Genomic DNA, 14,184 nt, shown 5'->3' on the forward strand with positions numbered 1-14,184 from the left:
TGTCTTTGTTTTATACATTTATTACATACTGTGAATCACCCGTAGCAACTCCTTGAAATGTGAACAATTTGCAGTAGCATATTTATTTGGGAATCACTCCTTTTGAATGCAGATCAGAATACCAAGGGCAACTCACATACACTGTGTGAAGGGAACAGTATTTATTCTTTGGCAACGTTCTTAGGTTTTATATGCTAAGGACAGCTCATCGGATCTAGATGTTAAAAAGGATTAAAAAAAAGTAATGTATGCATTTAGCATTTTCTGGATGTGTTTGCAAAAGCAATGTTGTTGTTTTTTTCTTAAATTTGGGATATATGGAACTCTAAAGCATCAAGACATCGCATAACAGTTGTAGTAATAACCTCTAAAAGTTAACTTCAGTTGAAAGCTCCACAAGTACCATCCATAAAAGTAAGTAATGTCCTGTTAAGTGATTAATTGAAATAACCAGGAAGGTTAATGGCATGACAGATTCTGTTTAGGAAAGTACATATATTCACTTCTCATCTAGAAAGTCAAAGCCTCACAGAATAGGTTGTGTAAAATATGTTAGTTTTTATTTTTTTTTTAAATTCCCGGGTAACTGACTCCTGTAATGTTTTTGCAGTATTGTTCTTGGCTAATGTTTTCCTTCTTCACAACTCTGTTTTTAGTAAAAACAAGTGCTGCCTTTTTTTTCCAATAGACCATCTCTTAATTATTCTCAGAACATCCAATCTTCCTTTCAATGTAAGTGTTGAAGTATCACCATTAGAAGGCTAGCAGTTTTGATACAAAGCAAAACTACATCTGATTTTACTGGATTTTTTAGGTATCCTTATTATAGTGATAGAAATTAAAAATGCTTCTTCAATTTTAGCGATTGCTTTTCTACCCATATTTGTTTATTCCTGGAAATGTAAGTACAACTATTGCTATGTTGTTGGTTGGATATGATTAAAAAACAAACAAAACAACAAGAAAAAAAACCAGTGTGATTAAATTTAGTGTGTCTAGGAATATTAAAACAATTGTTTTCATCTTTGTTGCTTTGAAATGTACCCAAAGTTGCTTATTTGTTATTATTCTTTTTGGCATTTTTAAACAAGTCTTAACAGAGTCAACTGCATACTCAGCATTAAAAATGGTGTAATCAACTGGAAAATTCAACTCTTGAAGAGAAAAAAAGGATGCCACTGGAAGGATGCCACTATCGTTTGCTCTTTGACTTGGCTTGGAGTCATTTGCGGGATTGCTGTAATTGCAATACTGCATAAACCAAAGGTTGTAGCAAGACCAATAGAATACCAAATGCCACAGAATGTACACATCTCAGAGTCTGTGCAAAACATCCAATTTGCTGCTCATTTTAGTCATTCTGTAAGCAAATTGTGTTAGGTAGTATTAGCGCTTAGCTCTCTGCAAGAGAGAAATGGAGCTGCAGCTTTCGTCACTTTGTAGCTCTTAATCTAATTTTATGGGCATAGAAAACCAGTACTTCAAAAGGAAACTATAATTGTTCATGTAACCGAAATGTGGATTTGGAGAAGTGCTAAGCTCAGTTCCCTAATAATGCTGTATTCTGTTGAATGTTTCAGTAATTCCTGGAGTAAATTAACGTAGACTTCTATTTTGATTTCTGATAATGGGTTTGAAATTGGACTTGTTTTACTTTAAAAGCCTAATAGTGCTTGCATGATCTTAGAAAGATTTGTGGCTTCTGATAGCTTAATCTAGTGTTTAGGTTGTCAAAATTGACAATGCACCACTTCTATTTAATGATGTCTATCCAAATATTGTAGAAGTTACATGAAAGTGGCTCAGGTATTTTCAGGGTTATGCACTGAAAGGGTCTCTCCCTTACCTAGCATTTTGCAACTGTGCTGAGAAAGTGCAATGAGGTAAAGAACTTAAAACTATTTTACTGTAGATGGAAATTAAATAGAAAACTTTTTTTTAGTGGGTTAGAGCAGAGATTTTCAGCACTCCAGTGTGGCATGACTTATTCTATATATTTATAGAGGGAAGTGCTGGTACTGAATCTGGGATTACCGGAGGCTGCTGGAGTCACACACAGAGTTATGCCAAGTCCTTTTGTTTCCTGTAGGACCTATTTGTTGTAGAAAATTCAGAGTTTCTCTGTATGGTGAAGGCTGGAAGCAGTGTCTAGTAGCTCTTCCCCTCTGCCAGATTTTACAAAAGGTTTTGCACAACATCCAAGCTTTGGATATGACATGTGCTTAAACATGGACAATGTTTTGAGAGAAACGACTGTCTCTTACGCTATTGTTCTGGCATGTTCAACTAATGCTGTTTTGGAAAAGCCTCCACACATGGCATCCTACCAGTAAAACAGATCTCTAAAAGGCATACTAAATTATCATGATTTTCCTTACCCATCTCTATACCTACTCTAGCAACACACAGTCGAGAAGACAGAAAAAATAGGGGCCTGCTTGTGCCTGCTTTCTTAGGGATGCAATACGCAGCAGTCTGTGTTTCTGCCTGTCCCACCCCTACTGTAACCTTGATTCTTTTCTGATTTTCTCTCTAATCACAAACCTAATAAACAAAAACAAGCTTCAGGGATATCTTAGAAGCCAAGAGCAGATTCAGCTAATGCTACATTTCACTCCAGTATCCCCTCTGGAAGTCACAGACTGTCTGATGGCATCACTTCTACCTTTTTTATGAGCACAGCTCAGGTTGTGGTCAGGTGGGACAGCCCTAAACAGCTGGGCCAAGAACAAAAAAAACAAGCAAACAAAAAAACCCGCCAAAACTAAAGAGATCAAACTGAACTGAAAACTTAGCTTTGATTTACAGGAAGAATGCAAAGAGAGATGGAGAAGGCCGAGTGTCACTTTTTGTCAATAGCTCGTGGTTGGAGGGGAAGAGACGTCCTTCTGAAGGTCCCTCGCCTGTTACACCTGACCTTGCTTTGTAAACAGTGTGCTGAATATTCCCAATCCAAGTACTAAAGCTGACAAAAGCACTTTGTCTCCGTGTAATAACCACTCAGATTTCTTAGAGGCTGAGCTTCCTGTTAGCAAGGTAACCTCATTCCCCAGAGAGGTTCCTGACATCCTCAGCGCCTAACTCAGAAGCAGCTCTGGGGGAATATGCATTAGGACAGCTCTTTGGACAGTGTCTAAGTGAGAGAGACCTTCAGAGGAACAAATACTAGCTAAACTCACTGAAGAGAACAAAATTCCTCTGCTTGTTTCAAAATCCTTCCATTTATAAAATCAAGGATCCAGAAGATTGGATTTCTACACAAACACTGCATGTGAAATGTCGGGTGAAGAGCACAAAGGGAGAACAATATGACAGCGAGTAGATGAAGAATCAATATCACAGAGCTCAGATTTGCAAAGTTTTCCGGAACACAAAGCATCTCATCCGTTTAAAACCTACAAAAACACATCCTACCAAACTTAACAGCTCATCTCAAGGCAAGTGGTGGGTGACAGAACAAGCCTAATCCCATTGCTGGTGTAAACAAGGCAGATCTCTCAGAGATGCACAACAAAATGTCGAGGCAAGAGTCGCAAGTTCCAACAAGGGAAATTCTGACTAGATACAAAATAAATTCACAGGAATGGTGGTGAAAGGGGCCAGGAGAGGCTTTTGGAGGGTTCCCCTCAGGAGATGGTCAGAGCTCAAAAAGGTCCTGGGCTGCCAGGTTAGCCCCACTGTGAGCTGGAGGCTGAAGTGGAGACCTACCTTGTGCAGACTGGGAGGCACAGATAATCCTCTTCAAAGGGATCCTGTCTGAACCATTTGGCAAGGTGTGCTTATTTTTCAATAGACTGTAAGGAATTTTGAGTATGCAGCATTTCCAGCTACAGGCTATCCCTTCCTCCCCTGTCTTAAAAAACAAACAAGCAAACACCAGAGCTTGCCAGAAGTAACAAGAAAACCCTCTCAATGCTGATTTTGAGGTAGAAGTTATTTTTGTTATAACATGTATATATTCCTTCTCTGTGCAGAAGGTAGTGTCCCATGCAAAGTGCACGGTGCCCTTCCCGCAAGAATAAATGTCACACTAAAGGGTAATACCAACACACAAACACACAAACCACACAAGAATTTGGTCCCCAAAGAAGAATCCTTTGCGCTGCATAAATACTTCTCACATGGATGTGTACTGCAACACCTCTGAATGCCACTAGTGTAAAGGCATAAGGAGACACTTGGTTATGAAGAATGTCATTTTACCAGCCTATCTGATCTATCAAAGTAGAAGTGAAGATGTTGAAAAAAAATCCACAAGGAAATCACTAAAAATAATAGTAAAGTATACTTGCTTTGAGAAAAGCTACTAATAATCATTTCAATGTTAACAGCAGTAGAAAAATAAGAATGAGCAATATTAAATATTAGCCAGAATCACTTATAGAGCTGAAGTGTGATTCAGCTGATCAGTATTTCTGGCATTTCAGGATTGCAAATAGCACAAATGCTACAAACGCTTTACCCAGTCCCTCATTCCTCTTTCTAGCTATAGTAGTAGCAGTGTGTGACAAGGGGGAGGAGGATTACAGCGCTGACTGGGACTAAACAGCTAGTTTGTCAAAGCTGTGAATGTTATGTTTTGTTTGGAAATTAAAACAACTACACCTTAGTATTTCAAGCAAGGTTTAGAATAATAAACATACAACTAATCTAGCTTAAAAGATTTTGCTTTTTAGTTTTTTAATTGAAGATCTCTCAGATGTTCATTGCTGACTGCTACAGTTCTGCAATTCTACTCAGCAAAAAAGTGTATTAAAACTACCAGGGATGTTTCTAAATGAGCGAGCAAATACACAGAATATTTGCTAAACATACCAAAGGAATCTAAACTGTTGCATCCCACGATGCTAAGCAGCTCACTGTGTTACTAAAGAAGTCACAGTTTGTACAAGGGTTGACCTGCTGGAGATGGCATTGAACTGCTTTCTTTCCAGAGCTGTGGTATGCAGAGTCCTTGCTGGGAAATGCTCATCGGTGCTGCAAGCACTGCCTAGCTGGCTAGCAAAAGAATAGTGATTTCCTTTCAATTAGTGGGATTGAGAAAGCAAGCAGGTTTGTAAAACATCAAAAAGAAAAAAAAAAAAAAAGAGAACTAAAAAGCATCTCTTCACAGCTACACCACGCTGTGACTAAAAGGGGACAAAGAAACCCCAATCTTTTCATTTTCTCCCCCACCACCTGGCTACACTTCTCTCCAAAGAACAACCGGATACCTCCTGGGACATAACACTCCGCCCCTTCTCTTCTCCTCTGTATCCTCTTTGAAACACTTTCAGGGGTCAGGTGATGGTAGCTAACCATGTTTAGGTATGTTACACACACTGGAGGACCCCATTTCTGTGATACAACCAGTCATTTTAGGATATATGTGGTAACGTGATGTTAGAGGAAATCCATCCATGTGTTTCTAATTATGGAGAAAACTGTTATTTTTCTATTAGGTAAAACCTCAGGGCCTGGTCCACCTTTCAGTGAAGGCCTCCATTTGAAACCACCCCGAGGCAGTAGATATTAGTTAAGAAGGCAGCGCGTGCAATCAAGCTTTATGTTGTCAGTTCTACGGCAGCAAAATGGCAGAAGGACTATCTCGCACTGAAGCAGTGCTTTGGGAAGGAGGGTCAGACAGCTCCTGCCAAAGGAGATGGGGGGATGAGCCGATGTGGCAGGGCTCAGGAGTGCAGTTTGCTCTCCGCCCACCACCGCTGGGTCTGGAGGAGGTTCTGGCAGCCCAGTCAGGCACGCGGTGGCTCCCTGTCTGTGTTCTTGGGAACACAGCTCGGCTCCTCGCAGAGGGAAAGGTGACTTAATTTTTTTTTTTTTAAATAGGCTCACTTGTGGCTAATTTCAAGGCCTTTGACATTTCCTGCACTGAAGCTCAGCCTGCCACTTGTATGGCAGTGGCCCAGCAGACGCAGCTGGGCAGCTGTCACACCTGCATGCTGCCGCCTTGGTTTTCCTCTGGGAGCGGTCTCATTGTTGCTGGTGTCTCTGGATTTTAGGACTGAGCAAGAGGCCAGAGGCTGGGCTGTTTTCATTTTGAACATGACTAATATAGGGATCATTGTGAAGCTGCAGCTCCCGTATGTAATTTTAGAGAGGCCATAAGGACTAGGCGAGGTGCTTTCTCTTTTCCAATCGCAAAGAGTAATTCAGAGGGACTGCAATATACCTGGGGGGTTTTGAAAAATACAATTAGCCTAATTTCCAAATTATGTGGATATTCAACACCTCTTTATATACCACCTTAACAATTTTCATAGACTTCCTTATCTTTTTTCTGTGTAGAATGAAAGGTTTACTGTCTGTATGGTCGGACTACTTGAAATCAGAAGCACAACTGTGAAGAAAATCTTACTGGAAGCCTTGAATGAGTACAATCCAGCTTGCAGATGTTATTTTTGTATTTTAACTACTGTTGGGTCCAAACCAGCTCCCAAATCCCTAATAAAAAACTTTGCTCAAAGCAGTATGTAGTTATTAGAAGACAAATGAAAATTTCATTCAGACGCATGCCAAAATTTGAGACTTTCTAATCTGAACTTTTCAAATATAAAAAATAAGACTTCTCATTGCTTTTCACTCCAGAATAGATTAAATGGTACATTCTGTTGCCAGACAGTTTCAAGGACTAATTTGATAGATTAAGTGGAGTATATTATTGCTGAGCTTTAAGTATTACTTTTAACAAATAAAAAACTTCTTCCCCTTACAGCCTTTTCTACTCAATTTATTATGAACATACAATATAAACTTAGAGAAAATTTATCAGACATTATGAAAGAAGACATGAAAAAAATCTGGATAAATAAATCCAAAGAGTATACAGCACCTGATTCTTCTTATTGGGAATTCACTTGAAGGAATTCTGGATATGGCTACCCTCAGGTTAACGCATCTTCCAGTACAAACATGCACTGACAGATTTTTCTTACAGATATCAGGCAAGAATTGCTCAGACATAATCAGATTTTTTCTTTCTTTTAGTGTTTTTACTTATAAAACACAGAGGAGTCCTATTTCCTTAAGCGAGAGTAAGAAACAGCTCAAGGGCAATATTCTCCTCCAGAAATTGCACATGTGTTTGGGAGATCTAGGGCCACAGCCACAGCTGGGGACAAACCAGAGCCAAGTACCCACTGGTTAAAGTACCAAGGAAAATGAAAAACAAACAAACAAAAACCCCACAATAGGAATTATGTTATAAGATCAAAATGACGGATGCTGAGGAAGCATCACATGAACCCCCCTGTGAAACCTCAAGGCTAGCCTCCCTGGCAGTGTGGTGTCTGCGGGAAGGAAACCCCAAAACCCACGTAAGGACACAGCAGAGCACTGCCCCGCTCCCATGGGACCCTCAGCCCCGATGCAGAGCCCTCCTTCCCGTAATGGAGCATCCTCTACCTTCCCATCCCGCCTGCGGCAGCAGGAAGGTGAGAGATGCAGTAGCCTTGCCCCAGAGACAGCTCTCTTTTCTCTCAGGTCTCACACATATTACTATCATTTTTTCCCTGACTCTCCTTTTGTACAGGTAGTTTCCATATAGAGGAATGTCAGTGCTAGACAAGGCAGAGCACATAACATCAAGCACCATCTGCAGATGCTGTGGCTGCAGAGGATGATGAATGCTTCATTCTACCTTCACGCCGGCTGCCATCCATTTGTGACCCGCAGGTCTGGTTACATCCGCTACCTACCATTTGCAAAGACATTCAGCACCACAAACAAGGAGTGTCAGGTGCGAAATTCCACCCTGCACATGTATTGGTGGCTTTTTTCCTCCAGCACCTGGTGCCACTTTAATCACTTTGTGCCCAGCAAGGATGATCGAATCACTCTGCTATCCTAAATGTTAGGGATCTCCCCACTAAAACATAATTCTCAGCCAAACGCTGATACCAATGAAAGGAAACGACAACTCGACACAGCAGGTCCCCTTTTAGATCCTCTACACACCATTGTCACAAGAACAAGTGCAGGAGCAATAAAGCAGAGTGGTGTTAATGAAAAGGAAAAAAGCACGGGGAGTTAAAGCACTTTTCAGAGGCAAAATTCCTGCAATTCCCTGGCAAGCAAGACATGTGAGACGTGTGTACCCACATTGTGCTAGAGTATGTGCTCTGGTTAGGCTGTGTGTGCTGAGAGGCTTTTCAGAGAGACAGGCTCTTACTTGTCTTGCTGTGGATGTACAATCATTCTACTGAACCAGTCCAGTGGTCTTTTTCATTTTTTTAAGAGAATCTTTGTTTTCTGAAGCTTACATAGCTTTTTGTTTCTCCATTACTACTTCCCTTCACTCTCCAAAGAAAATATGTGTAAGAAAGATTCCATTCAGAATGGCACAGAAAAGCTCACTGACTCCTACAGACGTGGGCTCCCAAATGCCTCTGCGAATCCAGGCCCTGCTGCCCTGTGTGTGCTTCCACAAGGTTAAACTGAGACTTCTAGAGGGACCGACCTAGAGGATATCACGCTCAAACCACTTGAGAAGCTTCCTACCCAGCCAGGCACTGACACAGCTCCCAGGCTCACTGAGGGCATTTTTACTTTGGAAATCCCAAACCTGCTCTTGATTGCATCCTGCGAACCAGCATTTGCAGTAGTTCAGCTCCGTGTAAATTCAGTAGATACCTACTGCAAGGCATTTATGAATTCTTTGGTGTTCTGGCTTTGGGCAGAAAAGGAAAATCGAAGTTGCTCACGGCCAGTTTGGCAGGATACCCAGGGCTCTGCAGGCTGCTGTTGGTGCCCTGAGCCACCTGCGGGGGTACGCCTCGGGGCAGGGGCCAGCTGAGGCCTGCTGCTGAGGGCAAAGGAAATGAGCTGAGCATTTGGGTTGTGGACTCTGTGCAGATGGCAAACAAGATGTCACTCACACCCTGCAGCTGCGAAGCATGGCCACCTGGAAAAATCTCCCCCGTCAGCATCTCCAACCCCTTCCTTCCCAAGCCTCCACCTCTAACACTGACATTTTTGCCACCACCATGTGCTAGAGGTTTCAGTTTCTTCAGCTGCAAGAGTGAGGTCATTTCTTTCCTCCCCCAGAGCCCTGCACAGCCTGGCTGCCCCTTCTCCCTCCGAACACAACCCAGGTGCACTGGGACAAGCGGGCAGCCCTGCGGTCACAGCACAGACCAAGCACCTGCCCAGCAGCTCAGAGCCAGGGGCTACAACTCACAGCAGCTCCTTTCAGACAGCTCATGGAAATGTCTGGGCTAGGAGAACAGCTGCTCGAGGCTCTTCTGTAGACAACAGCAAGAGAGAAACATCTACAGAGCACAGCTACCTGCCTGTGCTGGCAGCACGGCAAGCAGGGTGAATCCCCGGGTGCTGTGCTCCCAAAGGAGGTTACTGGGCACCACTGCTGCTGTTCAGAGGGACATGCGTGGGGCGTGAGCCCAGCAGGAGCCTCAAACACCTAACTGGCTTTTTGGTTTGGGGCTGAACTAAAAGTAATGAGAAAGCAGCAAATCATTCTGAACGCCTGAACTCATTTCTCCATTCACTTGATGCATATTCTATGAACCCCAACAGCAGCAACTATCAATTTCAAAACAAAGCTGTAATTTGGAAATAGTAAGATGACAGATTACATTTTAGAAAGACTGAGACAAAACATTTTTTAAAAGCTCTTTTCCCAACAGATCAAATATTATAAGTAGTGCCCATGTCCTCAAAACGCACTCTTTTCAGGCAGTTTTCACTGTGAAAGCAAGCTCTGCTTACTCCCCCTCAGCAGGGAACCCCTGCATTTCTCTTTCTCCCTCCCTGCACGGTGATGTTTTTTTCCTGCCGCTCATGACTACCAAAGCAGTTTCACACCCTGCAAACTCTTTGGCCCTCCTCTGCTTGCAATTCATTTTCCCTTTCTGCCCCTTCCCTGTGCCTTGCGCTGCTCATCTTCAGGCTGCCGGGAAGGAGACATGCCAGCTCTGGTGTCCAACACCCAGCCACGACAAGTTGCTAGTTCCATGACCGCTGATAACTGCAGGCAGCTGTTGCTGCAGATCTCTGAAGAGATCTCCGTGTCCCTCTAGAGCTCAGGGAAGCTGAGAGGCTTCCTCCCTGCTAAAACCTGCCCGTGTGGCTTGTGCTGCGCAGGCACTAAGAAAGAAGAAAGACCAGCAGCATCAGTAGCGATGCTAATTAGCTACGGCTATTAGTCCTGACACGTTCTTGGTGGGGAAGGATTTATTTCCGCATAATGAGTTTTTTCCTTTTCTTACCATATAAAAATATCAGTGTGTAATTAAAAATAGTGTACAGAATCCTTAAAACCTCCTAGGGAGACAGACAAAGTCACTTAGAGGACGGGTATTTTGAAGAGGGTTTCACAGAAGCAGCAGACATGTTACATTATTGTCAATTCTTTGCAGCTGCACTGTAATGAATCAGTTACCTTATTTAACTGTTGGAAAGGCTTCATTTTGGTGCTGCTGGGTGTGGTGCTGGGCATGCTGCCGGTTCTTGAATCTGCTTGTTAAGCTTCACTTCAGGTCCTTGTGCTAACCTCTAACTCTTAGCACAAATGTTTCTTGAGTTCAGATTTTACTTCTAAATTTCATGTCTTGCTTATTCATAGAAACATTTACGTAAGGGGATGCAAATCGGAACTTTTCTCTCTATACACACATAAGTATCTCTACTCACATGTTAAGGCACCTGCACATTTAAAACGTCCTTATTTTAACCAGCCCTGAAAAGCATTTTCAGTTGTAAAAGGCAGCTTTGCAGCCCTAGTTCCCATGCACCAATATACAGGTCCCTGCCACTCCAGGAGGTACTGGAGAAACGTGGCACACACGTACATTTCTTTCATTTGGTTTGCTATTTTTCCTTCACAAGACCACAGTGTTATACAGCAGCTTGACTCTAACTTCCTCCCCAGTTTATCTTTGTATTGTGCTGGTTTCCTTTGCATGTTAATTGCTCTCACTCCTCCCGTAGCTGATCAGATCACACCACTGAATCAACTTTTCTTTCTCTTTTTCTGCCCACTGCTCGCATGCACACATGGCAAGGAGCAGACTGACACCATTTGACATCTCCTTGCTTCCTCATTTCAATATTAACTGTTTACCAGAAGAGAAACTGGTTTGGGGGTAGGGTGCTGAGTGCATGCATGTCTCTGTGTGTGAGCAAAAGCTTTTTTTTCTCCTCGGTCCCTCTGCAGCTATAGGTCATTACACAGAGCTACCTGAAACTGCCTAATGCTAGTTTTCACCAGCTTGACTTGAGAAGAGACGTTTCTGTGGATGTGCTCCCCGTTCTGCCTGGGCTGGGGTACAGCAACAACTGCAGGGCTCGGTGTTGCTGCTGCTCTCGTCTGAGAACCAACGTGCTGAGGGATTGCTTCACCCTCCCCAGAGCGAGCACAATGACACAGCTGCAGTTTAAAGATGCGTTTTGGGTAAGTGAGCTTTCCTCCCAAGTTTCCTCTATCAAATAAGTCTGTGTTTAAATATCTTTTAAAATACAACCTGGCTCTAAATACACTGTAGAGCTAACTTAATCCTGCTCTGTGTTTTAAATTCATCCAAATTTGTCTCCAGGCAAAAACATACTGCTCAAGTGTTTGATGGTAGGCAGAAGGAGACACTGTAAAGAATTACATCCAAAAACCAGCCAAATTTTCCAGTTTCTGTGCTGGGTCCAGCATCTGCTTTTGAAGGGGACGTGGCTTTCTCTGTCTCACAGTCTTTAGAGCGCTCACTTGCAGTGAGTCTCAGGTTTAGGAGTGGCTCCTCTTAGCAGGTGAACTGTTACTAATTACAGTCTGAATTATCTAATGTTTGCTTGTAGAATGTAAGAGCATCAGCAAAGCCAGCCAACCACATGCAAAATGCTGTTGCTTGCCCACCTATGGAGTCTGTGCCCACTTTTATGTGCAAAAGGGCATGCACGAGAGTGTGTAGGCACCCAGCACTCCTACAGCAGCACGGGTGGAAAAAACTAGTAGTGGCGCTTGAGAACTAAGCCTGAACACTCACAACTGGCTTAAAAAGTGTGAATAGTAAAGCATTTGGCTTTCAGTTGAAGAACCTTTGGGCACCTTGTTTTCAAGCTCTTTTTCTGCAGTTACAAGGTAAAAAGACCCTAGTGGTTTATCTCTTGGGTAATCTGAGGTTCCCCTGCAACTGCTTCTCATGTGAAGGTTTTAAGGGGAGGAAAAAACCAATGCTGCAAAGTTGGGTAAACCAGGGTGTTAAATGGTTGCCTCCTGTCTAGGCAAACATTTCTCCAGCATCTAGAACTGACTTAAATAAAGACATGAAGACGTATGAACTCTTCCTGCCATGTTCCTACCAAGCTAATCAGAGCAGACTCTTCTCAGGATATTTGCTTTCCATGCTTTCTTTCTACCCACACTTCCTTCAGGGTAATCTCTCTGGGTATAAAACAGACGGGCAGACCCAGGAAGAGGTTTCAGAGCAGCTCTTTCCTCTGGGCTCCTCCAGGAAGCCGCCCCTGCCCCCACTGTAGTACCAGGTTTAAAGAGTTTAAAAAAAAATAGTAATGGGGAAATACAAATGGTGATTTTGATGTTAACCCTAACTGTGCCAGAGCAAATCTCCACAGGATTCTCCTTGCCTCTTCTTTTATACAGTTACAAACTGCATGGTCAATGCACAGAGTAAAACACAACCGTAGCCCAGTGCAACTTTGAGAACTTCAGCTTTTGCATTTCTCAACTTCCTTCAACAGTATGCAATCCAAATTTTAGAACTGCTACATTTTGTCAATTTACTTTCCAGGATCTTGGTCTTGAGCTAGAATACATCAGGCATACTTCATGGAGTAGGGGTAGGGTGATTAGCACCTCTTGACAGTCTGGCCAGGCCAGTTCTTTGTGGCTCTTCTTCCCCAGGCTTCTCTCCTGTGCTTACTCATGCTAGCATGAATATAATCCTAGTTTGCCTTTGAAGCTACCGCCGGCTTTAAAGGAAAGCATCTTTGTTTTTAATATTGCTTGGCTGGAAACATGACATTACCAAGCTTGATGAACAGGGTAGATTTATATCCAGTTGTGCTATGGTAGTTTTAGGTATGCAATAAGAAGTCTTCTAAAATGAAAACTTTCAGGATATTGCACAACGTGGCAAAAGGGTACAGCTTGCCCCCAAAATCACAAGATCAGCAATTATTTTTGCATTCATAAGGTTCTGTTATGCCCATTAGTGAGACAGAAATATATTCGCTCAGTTTGCTTCAGTGAGCAATGATCTGCTTTATTAATTTGTACCATGAATGGAGACTGTCTCCATGACTGAAAAAACAAGAAGTGCATTTACATCACAGCAGATCACTCCTTACGGGCTCCTGATCTCTAAGCCCTGCCTAAGGACACCATTGCACCCTCTCCTCAGAATTCATCCTGGTGATGGATACCCAAGCGTCAACTCCCTGGCCTTAGCATCAACTTTTGGACAGGCAGAAATTTCTTTAGTGAGTATCACAACATAAAATACGCACATAAATCCAAAAAGCAGCAGATCCTCCTTGACTAACCCAGAAGGAACACCATTCATTTTTCTCCGAAGCCCCTCAAACTTAATAGGGTGTGCTGCCTTTCAGGAGAATGCAAACTGTTCCTCATAGCTCATACAAATTTGAATCTCTCTTTCCATTATTAAACATAACAATGACAGGGCTATTCTAAAACTTTTACACTTCTGCTATTTTTCTGATTGTCAGTGTATCATGGCCTGGGCTGAAACCACTATATTTTTAATTACTCCTTTTGGTTTTGTATCTTCCACACACACTGTAATGATTTAAGTGAAATTCACTTAAAGCCTCCACTAAGATGCACTTCTTAGTGGAAGTTTCCAATCCTCAGTTAATATTTTTGGAAAATATCAATGAGATGAAAACATGAATCAGTTTTGATAGTGCAACACATTAATATTCTGCTGGAGTGCTCTACAAATGCAAAGCATTACCTGTCTTCTCTAACATTGCATGAGATGGGTAGGTAAATTCCTAGCTAAGTAGGGAGCCCATCCGTGGTACCACCTGCGTTTCATGTTAACAGGCTTAAGGCAACAGGAAGAGATAGGAACAACATTCTGTTTTTTGTTATAACAAACATTAACCCAGAAAATCTTTCCCCTTCTGTCACAAATACTTTCTCTTTCTTGATTTCCCTCTCTTCTATATAGGCACTCACTGGCATCATTTACTGGA

At 42.4% G+C, this 14,184-nt stretch overlaps 1 protein-coding gene across 1 annotated transcript in view; it reads left to right on the forward strand.

The window, feature by feature from the left end:
• Positions 1 to 10,894: 10,894 nt before the first annotated feature.
• Positions 10,895 to 14,184, forward strand: part of PSTPIP1 (proline-serine-threonine phosphatase interacting protein 1) — a 65,301-nt gene continuing 62,011 nt past the window's right edge. The window contains exon 1 of the mRNA XM_040570644.1: positions 10,895 to 11,407. Within this exon, the coding sequence (XP_040426578.1) occupies positions 11,375 to 11,407 (33 nt within the window). The 5' untranslated portion in view covers positions 10,895 to 11,374. The remainder of the gene's footprint in view (positions 11,408 to 14,184) is intronic.

The sequence above is a fragment of the Cygnus olor genome, chromosome 11, assembly GCF_009769625.2.
Source record: "Cygnus olor isolate bCygOlo1 chromosome 11, bCygOlo1.pri.v2, whole genome shotgun sequence".
Taxonomy (NCBI): domain Eukaryota; kingdom Metazoa; phylum Chordata; class Aves; order Anseriformes; family Anatidae; genus Cygnus; species Cygnus olor.